Source organism: Dama dama, chromosome 24 (genome assembly GCF_033118175.1).
Source record: "Dama dama isolate Ldn47 chromosome 24, ASM3311817v1, whole genome shotgun sequence".
Classification (NCBI taxonomy): Eukaryota; Metazoa; Chordata; class Mammalia; order Artiodactyla; family Cervidae; genus Dama; species Dama dama.
In genome coordinates, this window is record NC_083704.1 from 52,264,366 (window position 1) to 52,284,261 (window position 19,896).

The following is a 19,896-nucleotide window of genomic DNA, read 5'->3' on the forward strand; positions in this document are numbered from 1 at the left end:
GTACCAGACTTGACTTTTCTCCGGTGACCTTCAAAGCCTTTCAAGTTGGTCTGGAGTCCTCTTTCCTGACAGTCCTTCAGTGTTTGCTGAGCATGTCCTTTGTTCCCTGCCTGTCTGTGGTGAGGCGGGAGGCCCAACCCTGCCTGTCCGTGGGCTGCTCCATCCTGAGCTGTGCCCTGCCACTCTGTGCAGGGTGTCCCTGTCACCGCTCTTTGGTGCTCACCTTTCAGAGCACCATGATCTGGAGAGTTCTTCCAGTGGCCGTCCTGTGGGGCTGATGGAGGCTGGTGGACCAGGGAACCGCAGCCTGCTGTAGCTTTGTTCTGGTCCCATGTGGGAAGTGAAGGCCAGAAGGAGATTTGAAACCAGCAGTACAGTGATGCAATGACTAATGATCTTGGTTGTATTTAGATGATGGCATTTTAGGTAATTTCACTTTCTCTAGTTTCCAAACTTATCACAATGATTTATTATCTAAAAGAGAAAAGAAAGACTCTAGGGAGGCCCTGCATTCACAACTTATAGTCAGAGGAGTGCTTTCTTGCTGTGTGTAGGTAGGCCTTGCATCTGAAGATACATTCTTCATCTGACCATAGTACCTCTGCTCCTTCTTGCTGTGACGTGCTCAGTACCTGCAAAGTACAGAGCAGTTTTAAATACTGTCTTGCTAATGCTCTAGTGAGGTGAATGCTGTAATTTCTTCCATTTTATAGGTGGCAGATTGAGGCCCAGGAAGGCTAAAAGCTTTCTCTGGCCCCACCTAAGTTGCCAGTGTGAGGTTTTGAGCCCAGAGCTTGCACGCCGAGTGCTAAGCCGTCACTTCCTCTGGCCCGTGACGGGGCCTGGTGGGCTCTGCTCCATCTCTTCAGGCCAGCACCTGCTTCCTCCTTGGTGCTGGGCTGGGTGCGAGGGTGTAAACGCGAATAAGTTAAGGAGGTGTCTGCCTCCTTAATTAACTATCTAGGGAGAGAGAGAAACAGACGGATCCTTAGCATAGATGTGAGGTGTTAATCCGAGGGTGTTCATAGGCGACTTTGGGGAGCCAGAGGGAGGAAGGAGGCTCAGCTCAGTCACAAAGGAGGCATGTCTTAGAGTTGTCTGAACTAAATCTTAGAGTTATCCAGGAGAAGAAATAAGGGGGCCCTCCCACACCAAAGGGACTGTGTGAGCGATAGCTAAGTTGGGAGATGCCAGACCATGGGACCTTATGTTACCAGCTTGAAAAGTCACAGTTGTGTTCCCTGAGGAGAGGGAGATAGGGTGGACTCTGGAAGGTTTTACAAGGCGTGGCATCTCAGCTCTCTCCAGCCACAGTGTGGGGGTGTTTAAGGGAAGAGGACCAGAGTCAGGAGGACACATTCAGGGCAGGAGATGGTCCTTGACCTCAGGGAGCCTCCAGGGCCCTCTCTGCCCTTGTGGTCCGGCCCTACCAGAACCAGTGTTGTCTTGGATTCAGCATCCTCAGGAGATGGGCTCTGGAGTGAGGCAGGTGTAGATGCACACCCTGGTTGTGCCACTTTGGACCTTCAGCAGACCCTCTGACCTTACCTATCAAATGTGAATAATACATTTCACCATTGTCGTGAAGATAAGAAGTAATGATGTGAAATCCTGGACTGAATGCCTGATGCAGGGTAGTGGTGAGGCAGCCACACCACTCACCCACTGCAGCTGTTTTGTTTTCACATTGATCCTGTGAAGTCGACAACGGAGGATGCTTAGACCCAGAGGAGTTAAGTGACTTGCTTCAAATAATAAAACTTTTGATAAAGCAGAGACTAGATTTCAGGTTACCCCTGAATGGACTACCTTTAGTTCCTTGCTGTAAGAATCACCTGCCTCTTCATTTCTCCTTGAAAGGTGGCACAGTTCAGTTCAGTTCACGTGCTCAGTCGTGTCTGACTCTGCGACCCCGTGGACTGCAGCACACCAGGCCTCCCTGTCCATCACCAACTCCTGGAGTTTACCCAAACTCATGTGCATTGGGTCGATGATGCTATCCAACCATCTCATCCTCTGTCGTCCTCTTCTTCTCCTGCCTTCAATCTTTCCCAGCATCAAGGTCTTTTCAGATGAGTCAGTTCTTCACATCAGGTGGCCAGTGTATTGGAGTTTTAGCTTCAGCATCAGTCCTTCCAATGAATATTCAGGGCTGATCTCCTTTAGGATGGACTGGTTGGATCTCCTTGCAGTCCAAGGGACTCTCAAGGGACTCTCCTCCAACACCACAGTTCAAAAGCATCAATTCTTCAGTGCTGAGCTTTCTATAGTCCAACTCTCACATCCATACATGACTCCTGGAAAAACCATAGCTTTGACTAGACGGACCTTTGTTGGCAAAGTAATGTCACTGCTTTTTAATATGCTATCTAGGTGTGTCATAGTTTTTTTCCCCAAATAGTAAGCGTCTTTTAATTTCATGGCTGCAGTCACGATCTGTAGTGATTTTGGAGCCCCCAAAAATAGTCTGCCACTGTTTCCATTGTTTCCCCATCTATTTGCCATGAAGTGATGGGACCAGATGCCATGATCTTAGTTTTCTGAATGTTGAGTTTTGAGCCAACATTTTCACTCTCCTCTTTCACTTTCATCAAGAGGCTCTTTAGTTCTTCACTTTCTGCCATAAGGGTGGTGTTATCTGCATATCTGAGGTTTTTGATATTTCTCCTGGCAATCTTGATTCCAACTTGTGCTTCATCCAGCCCAGTGTTTCTCATGATGTACTCTGCATATAAGTTGAATAAGCAGGGTGACAATATACAGCCTTGACGTACTCCTTTCCTAATTTGGAACCAGTCTGTTGTTCCATGTCCAGTTCTAACTGTTGCCTCCTGACCTGCATACAGATTTCTCAAGAGGCAGGTCAGATGGTCTGGTATTCCCATCTGTTTCACAATTTTCCACAGTTTATTGTGATCCACACAGTCAAAGGCTTTGGCATAGTCAATAAAGCAGAAGTAGATGTTTTTCTGGAACTCTCTTGCTTTTTTGATGATCCAGCGGATGTTGGCAAGTTGATCTCTGGTTCCTCTGCCTTTTCTAAATCCAGCTTGAACATCTGGAAGTTCACAGTTCACATACTGTTGAAGCCTGGCTTGGAGAATTTTGAGCATTCCTTTGCTAGCGTGTGTGATGAGTGCAATTGTGTGGTAGTTTGAGCATTCTTTGGCATTGCCTTTCTTTGGGATTGGAATGAAAACTGACCTTTTCCAGACCTGTGGCCACTGATGAGTTTTCCAAATTTGCTGGCATATTGAGTGCAGCACTTTCATAACATCATCTTTATGATTCGAAATAGCTCAACTGGAATTCCATCACCTCCACTAAACTGTCCTAGGCTAGCACTTGGTCACTCGGCCACTGTCCTAGGCTAGGCTAGCACTTGGTCACTCGGCCGCACCCAGCTGCAGGGGAGGCTGATAACGCAGTCTATATGCTAGCAAAGGCATTTCCTTAGAAACAGAGGGTCCAGGGGGTGGTAAACAGCAGACTTCCTCAATGTCTTCCTGGAATTTTCTGCACAGAAGACACTGAGTACATCTGGGGTTTTCACACCACTAGGGGGCGTTAAAGAGGCTCGGCTGTTGGGGTGATCATTTATAATTTAGAGAAAGTGCAGACATACTTCTGGGCTCTTCCTTGACTCCTGGTGAGGATGGATTTACTCACCCCCGCCCCCAGGAGTTTCTGTCCTTTAGGACTGTGGTCCTGGGCACTTAGAACCAGCAGTGTAGTTTGAGGTTACTGAAAGAGCCACCTGTCTCAGGTGGCTTGTATTTCACCCCGGCTCCACTGCTAAGGACCTGGTGGTCTGGGACACATCACCTCTCCCCCCACAGGCCCTTCTGGCTGTGACTCAGAGTTCAAACTGCCTAGTTTATTCAGCGATCCCCAGCTGGCACTGGTGGGGGCTGCTTTGCCGCTGGACTTGCTGTGGAGTTGGGGATGGGGTTGCTTGCTATTTGTCCCAGTAAACAGTCAGTTACCTTTGACAGGAAGCCTGTGTTGCATGAGGCCCTGGGCCATGGTACAGTTTGTGAAATGAGGCCATCAGAGGTATCATCCAGGTCAGCAGCCTGTCACTGGGTAGAGGGCTCCAAAACTATGGATTTTTTTCCTGGCTGCAGGTCACTGGAAGGAGAGTGTTTGCCCCCAGGAAAAAACAAGAAAGCAAGAGCTCACAGTCTCTGGAGCTCCACCACCCCAGAGGGTAGAAGCCTGCTCACAGAGACCCAGGGTCTCACACAGGGACTGGTGATTTCATGGTCCCAGGGAAGAGCCTGTGACTGATTTCTGTGGCCTGTGACACGGCACTGCTCAGGATGTCTTCTGTTGTATCACTTTGTGAAACGCCAGACCCTCAAGTGGCCACTGTGTGGTCTGCGATCACCTTCCAGCTTTAAGATTATGACTTCAGTCATAAAAATACAAACATTCCACATGTTTTATATTGTAGTTGAATTGCCTCGGTGGATTTTCCTGGCCAAGAGAAGCTCTCTGCCAAGAATCCTGCGCCGTTCATGAGCCTCTTTCTGTACTGTGTTCACAGCAAGGGGTGATTTTATACCCTCATCGTGCTGCTTTGGGAAATACCATGAGGTAAAGAGTGGCACAGGGGAATGCCACCTCCTGGGAACCATGTCTGCAGAAGCCCAGGTTGCCCCATCATCGTTCAGCCTCGAACCCTGCTTTCTCTTCCCCTGGCAGTCAGGAGCCTCTTACTGCCCCTTACATGCCTCTCACTCTCCTTCCCTCAGGCTGCGCCCGGCTTGGACCACACATCTCTCTTAAATTGTGTGGTTTAATTTCAAAACGGTTGCACTTTTTACTACTCAGTTTCTAAGTAGAACTGCAGCTGCTCTGTGGAAATTATTTCTCTTCTAATTCCTGTGGTTTGACTTTTAGTGCCACCTCGTGTGTCTTCTTCCTTGTGACATGAAACACCCTATATAAAATCCTAGCTCTCTTCCTCCACTCCGTGAGTCCTTGGAGCATTAGCTGGGCAAGGCTCCAAGGAGGATGGGGAAAGGGGGTGCCTAGGCCCGGTCCTCTAGGTGCTGACTCAGAAAGTTGTCTGCAGAACCACGTGACAGCACTACGTGAGCAGTGATGAGGCTGCCTGTGTGGAACACGTAGAATCCAATCACCCCTGCTGCCTTCCAGTTGTGTGGCACCAAAAGCACGAAAACTTCTAGAGCGTGACCACTGTGCCCTGGTCATCTCAGGGGAGGGTGTGAGCTGAAGCGCAGAGCAGCTGGGCAGAGAGGAGGGCAGGTGGGAGTCTTGCCAGCCCCACTTGAGCATGCCTGGGAGCCCATGTGCCCTGATGAGTGCCCTCTGCAGCCATGCTAGGGCTGCCTTTCAGTGACCACACCGTCAAAGCAAAAAGTGTCATAATACACCAGTGCTGGCAGGGCTGTGGGGAAATGGGCACTTGTATGTGTTGCTATAGCCTCTCTGGAGGGCAGTATGATATAGTCAGTTGTACGTAAGCTTTGACGCAACAAGTTCACCACTAGGAGTGAACCCACACAGGCAGGGACAGCACACAGCATGGACATTCGCTGCAGTGGTGCCTGTAGAATTGACTCAGAGATGACACAACCACACCAGGGGATACCACATCACTTCTGATCCAAGAGATGGAGCCACATGTACAGTAGGCGAAGCTCCAGGGGGCTTTTCAGCGAGAGCAGTGAGGGTCTGACTCTGTGAAGTCTGAGACCATCTGTCTCTCTCTTTACAGAGACATCTTCTACTCACCAGCACGTCTTTGGAAGAACACACAAGACCCAGGTTACAGTGGTTGACCCTGAGAAGGGAAACAGAGGGAGTGGGATTTCATATGGAAGGGAGCGTTTTGGAATCTGAATTTTTTTTTTTTAAAGAAGTAAAGGAATTCCCTGGCAGGCCAGTGGTTAGAATTCCACTCGTTCACTGCCAAAGCCCCAGGTTCAGTCCCTGATTGGGGAACTAAGATCCAGCAAGCCATGCAGCATGGCCAAAAAAAGAAAGAGAAAAAGTTTAAAAATTGCTTTATTAGTTTTCTAGGAATGCCATAACAAATAATCACAAACTTCCTGGTTTAACATAATAGAAACTTATTTTTTCACAGTCCTGGAAGCCCAAAGTCCAGAATCAACATGTTGGCAGGATCACACCCCATTTAGGGGAGAATCCTTGCCTCTTCCACTTCTGGTGGCTTCTGGAGACTCCTGTCTTCATAAGACCGTCTTCTCCTCTCCCATAAGAGTACTTGTAATCAGATTTAGGGCCTCCTGCTTAATCCAGGATTATCTCTTCTCAAGATCTTTAACTTAATTATGGTTGCAAAGACCCTTTTTCCAAGTAAGGTCACATTCACAGATATTGAGGATCAACCTGGATCATAGCAGCCCCCCTTGTACTTTTTCCTTTTACATAAAGTCACATGACTGGTAGCAGAGACAGGACTCTCAGTCCTCCTCTCCGGCTCTTGGCCCCTACTGCTTTTCTGGAGATGGGGCCCCATGCCTGTCTTCAGGATGTGTGTGCTGAAGGCAAGACAGCCTGCCTGGGAGCCCCCGAGGGCCCCGTGTCCCGACGGCCCCATTTCTGTCACCACTCTCCACGTCCTCAGTCTCCTCTTTGTTGCACGAAGGTCTCTGTCAGGTGCTGCTCCATCAACCTTGGGTTCCAAGTCCGGGGTCACTTCTTATCAGGGGCTTGACCTACCCTTAAGGTTTGCCTGCTTCCCCTCCACTAGCCCTCCAGCCTTAGGGGATGTTGGTGGATGTGCTGGAAAGGATGGATTGTGTGCTGCTTTGGCCTCTCGCTCCCTCTGAGTTGTCTCCATCCTGCAGGAGCACTAGGAGTTGAGAGAAGATGGATTGTCCCAGGGCTGTGCCTGAGGAACTCTGTGGAGCTTCTGAGGGGGCAGCTGCCAGACCCCTGTGGGAGCAGGCCTGTGTCCATGAGACTGGTTACCTTTCTCACCATCCGTCAGGGACTCGGAGGCAGTTCTTTGTCTCTTCCCTGTAGAGAAGTGTGTCACCCGTTTTCCGTTTCTCACCACCCCCAAACCGAAACCAGAAGTGCAGTGGAACCATGTAAGTTCCCAGCTCTGGAGTCCTCCTGGACTGTTTTCTTCCTCTCACACCACCCCCACCCCCCACCCTGTCGGCTCAGTGTTGAAGATACAGCCAGGAGCCCACTTCCTCTCATCCTCTCCTGCTGCCAGCAGGCCGCGCCACCACCGCCTCATCCTGGGTTCTCATAGTGGTCTTTGCCTGTACTACTCAGCACAGCACAGCGGGGGCTGAGCCTGTTGGACTGCGGCCACAGCTGTCCTGCCCTGCTCCCGCGCCCTGGTCGCTGTGGGCAGAGGGGAGCCTTCACCCTGGGAGACCCACCTCGTGTCCCGTACTTTCTGCAGTCCCTGGCCTCAGCCCTCTGCCTGATGGCTCTTTCGCAGACACGGGTGATTCCCAGAGAGTGATGATCACCTGCCAGGCCTCCTCAGCCACCCCTGCACACCCGCTTCCGAGGCCCCTTTGCTTCTTTCCTGCTCTCCTCCACTGTTGCTCTCTGACATGCTATGTGTTTACTCCTCTCTCCCCACCTGAGTGTAAGGAAGATGGAAATTTTTATTTATTTCATCTCCTGCCAAACGGACCCTCTCACACAGCATGCCCCTCAGTGAAACAGGGATGGGTGGACGGGTTCTTCTGTTCTTGTCCAAATTAGATCTGGAGTAGCTTTCTTAATGTCTTCATTTACTCAAATATATCAGAGTCTAAAATATATATATTTTATTCCCTATATATATTTATTCCCTATATTATTTTATTCCCTATATATATTTATTCCCATATATATTCTAGGGAAATGGGGTGGAGAGGGAGAGGGAGAAAGCAGGAGAATCTGAATGCACTCTGCGTCCCGCCAGGGGCACTCCTAGGCATGGATGGCCTGCACACGCTCTTCCTCTCCCTTTCTTGTCGCAGAACCCAGCTGTGAGTCACATCACTTTTCCCTGTTTTGCTGCATTAGTACAAGTCTGTGATGGGGTTGGCCTTTTTTTTTGTTTGTTTTATAAAAGCAGTATGAACATGGAAGAGTGTTAAACCATTCAGAATGATATAAAAAGTCTACTCCCTGATCCATAATTCCTTTCATCAAAGGGAGCCCTTGTTAACAGTTACTTAACATTAATCCTGGGGAAAAAAACAACCCATGGGTAATATCAGCATAAATGTATATTTTTAAAACATGGATCTGAACAGAATCATGGTAGGCGTATTATTCTGTTACTTGTGAATATAATTTGTTGATCTTTCCGTATTAACCCATGCAGACATACCTTGTTTCTAGCAACTGCCTGGTGGTGTGTCATAGTGTGATGTATGTACTTGACCCCTTATTGGTGGTGTTGGCTTCTTCCTGGGCTTTTGTTACGGGAGTATCACAGTGAAGACCTATGCATCTTGGCACATGCTGCAGTAAGACTTGTTCAGTATGTGCCTGGCCATGCACTGCAGGTTAAGGGACTGTGGGCATCAGCAGTCTTGATAGTTAATGCCAGATTGCCCTGTGAATGCAGGCACTGGATCATTCTTCTAGAGTGTGTTTTCCTCCCAGCTTTTTATTTCAGAAAATGCTAGACCCATGGAAAACGTCTCAATAACGATTTCATGAATACTGAAACGTCCTTCTTCTGGGTTTACCAATTACTGTGTTGCCCTGTGTATTGGTGTGCTAAGACTGCCAGAACATACTACCACAGAATGGGTGGATTAAACAACAAAGATTTTTTCCTCACAATTCTAGAGGGTGAAAGTTCAGGTCGAGGTGCTGGCCAGCTTCGTTTCTCCCGAGGCCTCTCTCCTTGGCTTGAAGGTGGCTGTCTTCTCACTGTGTCCTCTCATGGTCACCCCTCTGTCTGTGTGTGTCCTAATTTCCTTTCCTTATAAGGACACCAGGTATGGTGGGTTAGGGCCCACCCATGTGACCTTGTCTTACCTTTATTATCTTTTTTAAGGTCCCATCTGCAAATAGTCACATTCTGGGGGTCTGGAGGTTAGGACTTCTTCGCATGAATTGGGCATATGGGAGGAGGAATACAGTTTGGCCCATAACATGGTATTTGCTTCTTTTTATTTTTTATATGTCATATTAATAGAATTACAAATACTTAATATAGAATCATCACTTACATTTGCTTTATTTATCATGTATAATTATAGGGCTTCCACATTATAAATTATACCATTTATGATATATCTATTATAAATAATTAGTATATATAACATAATTTCCCCCTAAACCACTTGAAGGTAAATTGCACCCATTCTGGTGCTTCAGCATGTCTCCCAAGAATGAGGGTATTCTCTTTGGTTGTTTTAACATCCCTTATTTTATGCTGTTAGGGACAGATTCCCCTGAGGAGATGAGCAAATGAGCAGGAGGTACCCCAGTCCTGCCTGTGGGCCTTCCCTCCAGACGGCTTGTCCTGGCCCAGCTCTCTCCACCTCTCTTTCCTGAGCCCCCAGCCCTTCAGTGAGCCGGGAGGTTGCTCACTGAACCTCTGGGCCTCCCTCAAACTACAGATTCCGAGGCCTTGTTGATGTTTTAGATCTGAGATGTCAGTGGGGTGACAGAGCTCCTCACAATTTCACTTGCTTTTTGGTCTATCAAAATGTCTCTAAAAACACCAGAAGTTTCTTTTATGTGGATAGGTAATCCTTGCTTTGCAGACTGGGGGCTGCCTGTATTTATTTAGAGAAGTAAGGCTTATTGATTCGGCACTAGTTTCTCCCTCACTGCCTCTTTCCTCTTTGTGTATCCTCACTGCAGCTTGGGACTCTGCCAGAAGTCGATTCTTTCATGCTACCATCGTGTCTATTTCTTCCTCAGTACTTTGTGTAGGAAAACCCCATACATATGGCACTTGCATTGTTTGTTTTAGTCGAGTCATTGTGGAAATAGCCTGCCTGGGGCTTCAGCGGAGGACGGGACACTTAGAACATTTTTGCTCCCATCTGTATAAGCGATTGTGTCTGCAGACCCGCCTGAGGTCAAGATGTCAGTCTGGGGAGCCCTTTGCCATCCATCGTGGTTAGGCTGTTGCTGAATGAGCACCCTGCCCCCACTGTCCTGGGCTGGGAGGGCCCCTGCCTGCTTCCTGGGGCTTTACTTAGTCCCTCGAAAAGCCGCCATCTATACCATTCAGAGGTGGTTTTCCACCTCTGTATCTTTCTGTGTCTTTGCCTCTGTTGAGCTCTCTTCCTTGGCTTTTCCTTTCCTGCCGAACTCATTCCAAGCTCCATGGCCTGGCACTGAGGACCCTCCCTCCTCTAGCTCCTGCTCAGCCTGTCTTCCAGGTTACCTGCTGTATTAAAGTGTTAGTCACCCAGTCGTGTCTAACTCTTTGTGACCCCATGGACTATAGTCTGTCAGGCTTCTCTGTCTGTGGAGTTCTCCAGGCAAGAATGCTGGAATAGGTTGCCATTCCCTTCTCCAGAGGATATTCCCGACCCAGAGTTGGAACCCACGTCTGCTGCACTGCAGGCAGATTCTTTATCATCTGAGCCACCAGGGAAGCCTGAGCAAGTACCCTGACTCAGTGGTATGAACACAGTGTGCTGAGGATCCCCAGCTTATTAAAGGCACTTTGCTTCCTTATCACTGTGGCAAGCTACTGAATATCTGCTCTTTTTTTTCCTTTAGTCAAACGCTTCAGAGAACCAAAGCATGAAAGACGACCATGGAGGATATGGTGGGTATTTAAATATTAACTCATTCCTAGAATACTTTTGACTATTTTGAGGTTTTTTGAGGGGGTGGAGGGGGCATGGAATATGAGCAGTTATACATAGCATGAAGTGTTGAAATCCATTAGTCTGGTATCATCATGAGCTGTGCATAATATGAAAGTACTTTTGTTTCTCCAGATATATGTTGAGCCCACAATAGGGTTAGTGACAGCCAGATGGTGGTGCTTCTGTCATCACTCTGCTGTCCAGTTTTAGGAAATGGAAGATGACACAGATGTGTCTGTCCACACTGCAGGCTTTGTTAGTTATGTCTCCCTGTCGATGGACTATGTTAAATCCTTGAATTCTCTATGTGTAAGCAAAAAACTAATCTAAATGTGGAGATGAGTCAAATGTACCGTGTATATGCTCCTCTCATCAAAACTATAGTCTTTCTTAATCCTAGGATGACCTTGTGGCAGCAGTTTTTCCTTCTAAATATGCTGGTGAAATACTCAGACATAGCCTCCAAAGACAAAACTCCAAAAAAACTTATATTACTCACAAGGCAACAGGCAGCTCCTCAGGACAACATGATGCCCTCAAGAAGCTGTCATTCTTGCACCTATCCTAACCATAGCAACTTTCCCTCCAAAGGAAACTTGTGAGAAATCTCTGTGGTGAAGGCCCTTTACATTTTTACCGTACATTTTAGCCGTACTCTTGATTGATCTTCAGTACATTCTTCTCTCAAGTCTTGAGTATCTAGCTTGGGCAGGGGGCCTGGGGGAACGTGGAGTTGAGTTTTCCACATGGTCCCCTTTGGCAGCTCCTACTTTTCCATGATTTTAGGAAATGATTTTCAAGCCTCAGTTGCAGGGTTGGTCTGGATAATCTCTTAGGTCCATTCCAGCCCTGAGTCCCATGCCCATCATCCCGTCAGTGGCCTGCCCAGTTCTGAAGGCCCAGCCTGGGAGGCTGAGAGAAGCAGCCACAATCCAGAGGGCCCTCAGCCATGAACTGCAAGTGGTCCTCAAGTGCTCTTGGTTGAAGAGAGGCTGAGGGCCCATGTTGTCTTCACCATGCTCCTGCCATGTGTCCCAGAGACTACAGAACTTGTTTTTTCTTTTCTAAAACTCCTCTCCTCTATCCCGGGATTGGCAAGTTATAGCCCACAGCCTCAACCTGGCCACTGTCTGTCTCCACAAGTAAAAATGTCATTGGGGTTCTCGTGACCCTGGCTGCCCTTGCGCTGCAGCAGCAGAGTGCATAGTCACGCAGAATAAGGTGACCCTCACAGCCTAAAGTATCCTCAGACCCTTCACAGGACCGCATGTCCACCTGGGTCCCGCCCAGTGTTTAAGCTGCAGCATCCGAAGGTTGCTCAAGTTTCTGGCAGTAGTGCTGGATTCATGCAAGTCTTGTTAAGCTTGCATGTCATTGAGTTTGTGCAGTTGTGAAGTCAGTTGGGTGCTCTTTAAAGCAGAAGCACCTTGGACCTCATCCAAAGCTTTGATCTAGCATTTTGTTTTGAAATAACGAAAAGGTAGAGACACATATTTTAAATGTGTTTTGTGTGTTTAAATCTGTGTTATCACTCAGCGGCCTTTCAGGGATGCACTGTTACTGGTGGTTTTGAAAGGTAGCCGAAAGGCCAAGCCAGAGTTAGTACTGGCGCCCCCAGAGGAGGGGACTAGTAATTGGAAGGTGGAGTCTCCCCAGCAGCTGTTTTTTTCTTATTTCAGACTTAACGTTTTCCCCAAATTGGATATTACCCTCCTGTCAGAGTGATAACAAGTGCCGATTCTGTTTTGTACAGGTTTTTAGACACTTCCAAACAAGCCATAGGAATGCTGTTCATCCATTTTGCAAATGTATACCTAGCAGATCTCAATGAAGAGGACCCTTGTTCACTGTAAGTGGACTGTATTTGAGTGCAAACATCACCTGGCCCTCCATGCCTTTCCTTCTGTTGCCAGTCATGTTCCCTTTGGCTTGGGGAGGGGGCAATTCCCCTTCATCCCCTCTTCCCCTCTGAGAGATCGTCGTGTGCATGCTGAGTATTAGAGTTTTGCCCAGTGATGGTGGCCCTGTGTACTGGCTTTCTGCTTATCAACCTAAGTTCTGTCCCTTGGCCTCCTAGTGCCCTTATGTCTCCCAGTTTCCAAGAAGCCCTTGCACAGCAGCTTGGAAGGCGTGACTGTGATGAAACAAGATGCACGGGCTTCTCTGTTGTGTCAGCCACTCAGGGTCAGAGCCATTGTTGACCACCTTTGACCTAGTTGACCTGAAGACCATGAGTGGTTCTTCCTTGTCAGTGCAGTCAATGTGCCTTCCACACAACCCCCAGAGTCATCTGCCTGAAACCCCAGTTGGACCACGTCACCTGACCTCTTTGCTAACAACACTCGAACAGTGCCATGGAATGGAAAAGGTCGCTCCCCTGCCTTATCCTGGCTCCATCTGCTGCCTTCCTTGCTCAGACTTGGTGCTCCAGCCATGCTGGGCTGCTCCTGGTGGTCCTAAAGCCCACCAGCTGCCTCCTTCCTCTGCACCTTTGCTTGCACTGCCCACTGCCTGGAATGGCCCCCCAGCCCTGCCCTGCCCTGCCTCTGAGGGAGAGCAGGCTGGAGGGCTGGTGAGACCCTTGCCAAAAGATTTAGTGTATATTTAAGACCATCTTGACTAGAAGATTCCTTTAAGCTTCTCTTGTTTGGTGACAGTGTGCAATTCTGAGATTTAGTCCAGGTCCAGACTCAGAAGGAAGTTGTAAAGTCTTCCCTCCCCAGGGTTTTTCCTGAAGACCTGGATAGGTTCTCATCTGTTTGGGTGTAGTCCCCAAGCAGGGGACTGGAAGGGGGATTGTCTGTAGGGCAGTTGGTTAGGAAAGGGCCTGTTCCTTCTAGTCCTTGAGCCCAGCAGCAAGCTCGTGTCATCCTCTGATGAACCATCTTGGTTGGCTGAGATACACTGAGAGCCAGCTGCTCACCCTGGAGGCCCTGGGGTGAGGAACCCTATCTCCTGGTCCCACTGTGGTCATTGTGGGTCATTGACAAACTGAATCCCAGCCAGGATGGAGAAGGGGATGTTAGCTGCTGACAGATCTCAGGAAGCCATGCTGGCGAAAGGCGGCCCAACTTCTCTGAGCCTCTGTTTCCTCATCCAGATCCCCAGGATCAGTGCAAAGATTTCATGAGATGATGGGTCCAGGCACCATTGGAAGCCACTGGGGTACTTATCAGTGAAGATGTTAGTAGCTCAGTCAGAGGACATTGTCATTAGAGCTTGGGAAAGATGTGGAGCTCCAGCAGTTAGTCGAAGAGCTGTTGGGGAGAGACTAGGCAAGCAGAGCAGGAGAGAGAGTACCTGGCCTGTGGAAGAGTGAGTGCTGGAGTGGGATCTGTTCCAGCCCCACCATCCTTGCTTTGCCCTGTGACTGTTTACAGATGGGGGAAGGGTTGGGCTGGACCTGGGCCATCTTGGGTTTCTGCATATCTACAAGGGAAACCAGTCAGTTCAGGGAGAGGAGAAACTTAAAGGAGGACGAGCTGCTCCCTGTGGTGATGGGTTCCCTGTGCTGGGGGTACTGCTCTGGGTGGGAGTTTGGTCCTTGTGACGTCTCAGGAGCTAGGATTCTAACAGCTCATCTGTGTAATACCTATTACGTGGCAGACTCTGTTCACCTATATTTACTCATTGGATCCTCATAACAGCCCTTCAATATAGATATTTTGATTATCCTCAGTTTACAGTTAGAGTTGAAGCACAGAGAGATTTTTATAATTTAATTGAGTTCACACAGCTCAAGAGTGATGGAGTGGGAATTTGAATCCAGCCAGTCTGGTCTGAGGCCCACAGGATACCCTTTTGGCTGCCAGTCTTGCCTGTGTTGAGGGGAGGGTCTAGAGCTTCCTGTCTGTGTTTCCAAGGTCTGGTATACAGTAGGCTGGAATCAGTGTTTGGTGAGGGAATGAATGAAGTAATACATACATCTCTGTCAGGTACTCTTGATAGTTTCAGGATGGGTCCCAGATGTCAGAACCACTTGAAACCAGTGTGGTCTAAGCATGAGGGCAGCGTTAGCCTAGGGCCGGAGCTCAGTGTGACCTTGGACAAACTGCTTGGGAAGCAGTCGATATGCCGTCTCTAGTCTCTGGTCTGAGAGTGACCCCTTGTGATTTTAAAGAGGAAAGGCAGGCAGGAGGAAAAGGCCGTTGTCCCCTTCCTCTGATTTTCCCAACACCCCAGGGTGCTGGTTCCAACTGCTCCCTTGGGCTTCAGAGTACTGTGCACATTATTGAGGCCAGGCCTTGGGGTAGGGGCATGGGACTGCCTAAGTATCTCAAGCCTCTCAACTTGGCAGTGCTGCAGTTAGTCTGTAGTATCTGTAGCTTCTCTGGGGTGTTTCCAAGCTATGTGGCATCCATGAGGGCACCTGACCCCATGACTGCTTATGTCCTGCTTTGTCTTGAGAGCTAGGGCCTGTGTTCAGGGCCCTCAAAGGAGGGCTAGTGGGCAAGGGGCCAAGTGAGGGAAGAGGTGTGTGTCGGACAGATAGAAGCAGACCCCACAAGAACAAGAGGTCAGGGTGGGCATACTCTTCCGACCCTCCTCTCCTTCGTACATCATCTTGCCCTTTCCGTAGGTATTTGCTGGCGCTTGCCTCTGTGGCAGGCCGTGAAGTACAGGGCACGTGGCCTTGCCCTTTCTGGTCTGAGAAACCCCAGAGGCCGTTTCCCACCCTGCCCTGTGCAGCAGCACAGTCTCAGGGCCTTGGGAGGACTGGGTCTTCCGGGAGTGAGCAGTCGTGGAACAGACTATTTTTATCAATTAAGCTCTGTTTTCCTACCAGCCTCCTTGGCTGCTCCCAGTCACTCTGTCCCAGTCTCTGTTTGGCAGGAATACTTGAGGTCTTTTGAGTCTCTTGTCGCTCTCCCACCTTCCTTGAGCAGGGCCCTGTCCTGGGGTGGGAGGCCTTTCTAGGCTTCCGGAAGTGACCCCGACAGCCTCCCCCGCACAGGCTCGCTGGAGGCTCCCCCTCCCAGAGCAGGGCCAAACAGGGCCGGGTCCCCAGCCTTGACCTTGACCCAAGAAGCATGTGGGGCCTGGCTCCCTGGTAGCCGCTCCCCAGGTGGTGCTTCCTGACGGTGCCACGGTGCCCTCTCCTCACAGGTACCTCATCAACTTCCTCCTGGACGCCACCGTGGGCATGCTCCTCATCTACGCGGGCGTGCGCGCCGTCAGTGTCCTGGTGGAGTGGCAGCAGTGGGAGTCTCTGCGTTTTGGCGAATATGGTAACGTAGCACGGACCCCGGACGGGGGTGTGGAGGGACTTCTGGAGGGGCTCTGCTCCTTGCCCTGTCCAGCCCTCCAGGCCACTGGGCTGGAGAAGGTTTGGGAGCGGCTGGCTGTGTCCTCTGTGGTAGAGAGGCTGGTTCTGGAGCCTGAGCTCCATCCTCCTATGTGAGGCAGGTGGGTAGGTGCCCGCTTCACTGCCAAGTCCCCAGCCTTGCTGGCAGGAGCCATAGGGTTCACCCTCGAGACAGGGAGGGGGCAGGGCCCTCCTCCAGCAGAGGGCACCAGCAGCCCTACCTGCGGGGCGGTAAGGCCACCTTCCTCTGCCATGCTTCCCACCGGGCTCGCACTACCTGCCCGCCTTGCTGGAGAGACAGGGGTGGCTTTAAGTTTGGGAGCTGCTCTTCTTTCTGCTGTTTGTCCGTACTTGTCCTGTCACTGGGCCGTTCCACTCCCGGAGCTCACAGGATCAGGACTGGAGTGTCCCTCCCCGACCCCAGGGCTGAGTCACCTTGCCATCGCCTGACTGTGGGCCGGCCCCCCACCTGGCATCCCGCATGTACAGTCACCAGGGACACTAGGGGCATCCTCACTCACAGAGACCGAGCCTAGAACAGATGGTCTGTGGATACTAGTGCGGTGTTGACCCACTCCGTCTTGTCAGACCCTGGGGATACAGCGTTGGTAGGAAGCTGCCCTCGTGCTGGCTCCAAGTGCACACGGGGTGCCTTTTACTTACTACCCCCAGAGAAAGAGCTGGATGTGGCCTGAAGGGCTGCTGGTGAGAGGGGTTTCTTTGATCCTTGCCCCATTCTGGGAATCCACCTCTCTCCCACCTTCACAGCGGGCCCTGCTGTCTGTGTCCAGGAGCTCCCATTCGTGGGCACAACATCAGTGGAGCCTTTGTCGTGAGGGGCACATGGGCCAAGATGGGGAGGACCCACAAGAGACTGACATTTAAAGGGAGAGCCGGTGCCTGGAGCTGGCTGTGAGTGCCTGGGGTATTTCTAGAAGTCTTAAGTAATTGTTTGTCTCCATTGATGGGAGGTGAGCTCAGGGGAGGGCTTTTCTTAGCCTCGTTACTTGACGCCTGATGAGTCACTGACTTAAGATAGTGTCCGACACACAGCGTGTGCCTCTGTGGCTCGGGGTCTTCCCTGCGGAGAAGCTCCAAGTCATTGATTCCTTAGCATGGAGGACAGAAATGGACCACGCGCATGTGGACCAAAGTGGCATCATCCTTGTTTATAGGATAGGCACCCACAGGGGTCGAGTGATGCTCACCCAGGCAGTGCACAGCTTGGAGGGCCTCTTGGCTGCTACACTGGGATACCCGATCCTCCCACCAGCTCCAAGAACAGTGCTCAGATCGTCTTTGCTGTTAAGATCCCTCCTGGAAGGCAGGACTCTCAAAAGTCAGCTATAGCTGAGCGGTGCTACAGGAGAGCCACTCGTATCCAGTCTTGCTGCTCAGTGACCTGGGAGTGGAGACCAGGCTGGTCCCGATACACTGGAAATTATGGTAGTACCTATTACCAGTGTGTTTTGTTTGCATCCCTAAGAGAGATGGAAAAAAGGTAGCAGTGGTTGTTTGAACCTCTTTTTTGCCACCTGCCCTTGGGTCATCCCACCCCCTGCCTTTGGGAAACAGAGTCTTCAAGCCAGGGTGTTTCCAGGTGAAGCTGCCCTTTATCAAGGACCATCTGGGTCCTCCCTGCCCAGGCTGAGGAAGGATAGTAGGCTATTCTCAGATACCTGGTTCCTGTTTTTATTATTTTCTTTTGCTGCTGTAACAAATTGCTGCAAAATTATTGGCTTAAAACAACACAAATGTATTATCTTACAGTCTGTAGTGGAGAAGTCTGACAAAGGGTCTCAGGGACTAAAGCCAGGTTGTCAGCAGGACTGGTTCCTTCTGGAGTCTCTACAAAGAGAATCTGTTTCCTGACCTTGTCCAGATTCTAGACAGTGACTGTATTTCTTAGCTTCTAGCCCCTTTGTTCATTTTCAGGGCCAGTAACCACAGGTTGAGTGCTTCCAAGCGGCACAGTGGTAAAGAATCCTCCTGCAATGCAGGAGACCCGAGTTTGATACCTGGGTCAGGAAGATCCCCTGGAGTAGGAAATGGTAACCCACTCCAGTATTCTTGCCTGGAAAATCCTGTGGACAGAGGACAGTGGCTGGCTAGAGTCCATGGGGTCACAAAGAGTTGGACACGACTGAGCAACTGATCATACATACACACAACCACAGGTTGAGTTCTTCTCATATCATATCTCTCTGACCTTTCACACCTCCTCCACTCTGAAGTGCCCTTGTGATTACTGGGCCACCTGGATAGGCCGGGATGCTCTTCCCGTCTTGTCAGCTTAGTCACTGTTATTGGACTTGCAGCCTTAATTCCCTTCTGCACAGTAGCTGCACAGTCTCAGGTTATGGGGATTAGGGTGTGGACATTATTCTCCCTACTGTACCTGTTAACTGGCCCATCCACTTGAGGCAGTGGTTCCAAGCAGGGTCCAGAGCTCTCTTCTCAGGTTAGTGAAGGAGAGGGGCTTGTTTTCTGGGTATTCCTGTGGTCCCTAGAAGAGAAGGTGAACTTACTAAGGAAAGCATGGGATGTGGGGAATAGACCACGCAGCCCTGAGGGATAAGGCAAGGTTCAGGGAGAGGGGTCCGCAGTCTGAAGACCAGGCTGCTCTTCCCCAGACAGAATTCCTGGAAACAGTCTGTGTCCCTCGGGCACGTATTGCTTGTGCCCTGCCACCGGCCCCTGTCCCAGTACTCCCTCTGGAAGCCTCTCCACGTACAGATGAGTTCCATCCTTTTGGTCCCATTCCCATGATTTATCCTGAGGAAATAATCCAGCAAAAACACCCAAGTACCTGAGGGTGTCCAGTGTGGTAATAAAAAGCAGGGCACACGAGAATGCCTGGCTTGTCTCTCCTTGAAAGATGAGGTTGCGGGGAATGCCAGAAAGACTCTCAAATTAAACAAATCTGAAAAACCAGCACCTGTGCTGGTGGTTATGTGACTATGTGCTGGATGCTCAGGGGACATGGTCTGTGATAGTGGGGTCACATGTGACTTTTCTTTTTTTGCTTTAAAACTTTCTTATTCAAGCATCTACGCTGAAAAAAAAAAAGGCAGCTGCGGCTAAGAGGGGTGACTCTGAAACTCAAAGCAGTGAAATTCAGGGGGTAACGTGAGGACAACAGAAGGAAAAGCATTTTCTTCTTCTGTTGCCACTTAAGACTTAGAGCAAATGGGGTGAGCATGATGCAAGTAGATTTTTGTTTGATTTTAAATGTGTTACCACTTGTCTTGTTGACTTTTAAACACACTAGTCTCAGTTCATTTGTCTGTCCTACTGGTGCTTCTGTCTGACCATCCCCCATTTCACTGAACGTTTTTTAGCAAGTATTTTGAGCTGCTGTTTTTGATAACTTTCCTCAATAACGTCAGATAGTTTACCGAAAGGATTACAAAACTCCAGTAAAAATCTAGTTAGGAGAGAGTGTGCTTCTGAAATGGCTTTTTGGCTCAGATGTGCCTTACCCAAAAGTGAAAGTAAATAGGACACCGCAGGAGACGCACTGAGGTCTTTCTGCTTGTTTTCTGTGCACTTCTCCCGAGATTTTCCAGAAAAGGGAATGGCCTGGGGTTGTGTCCACTATGGCTGTGGAAGGCTTCCCCTGGGGCTCCACCACGCAGAGCAGGTTGGCCTGGGGACTGCTGGCAGCCACCCCCAGACAGGGATTGCTGCAGACACTGGAAACAGAAGCCAGAGATCCCTCTGGGGGCCTGGATCGGGGCCTTTGTCTTCTCTGCAGTTACTCTCTAGCCCCCTCCTGGCCACTAATCAAGC

General features: G+C 49.8%; 1 protein-coding gene across 1 annotated transcript in view; it reads left to right on the plus strand.

Moving 5' to 3' along the window:
- Window positions 1-19,896, plus strand: part of STIMATE (STIM activating enhancer) — a 55,390-nt gene that overhangs the window by 26,715 nt on the left and 8,779 nt on the right. Inside the window, exons 2-4 of the mRNA XM_061128374.1 lie at window positions 10,708-10,756; window positions 12,553-12,648; window positions 15,906-16,027. Coding sequence (XP_060984357.1) covers window positions 10,708-10,756; window positions 12,553-12,648; window positions 15,906-16,027 — 267 coding nt within the window. The remainder of the gene's footprint in view (window positions 1-10,707; window positions 10,757-12,552; window positions 12,649-15,905; window positions 16,028-19,896) is intronic.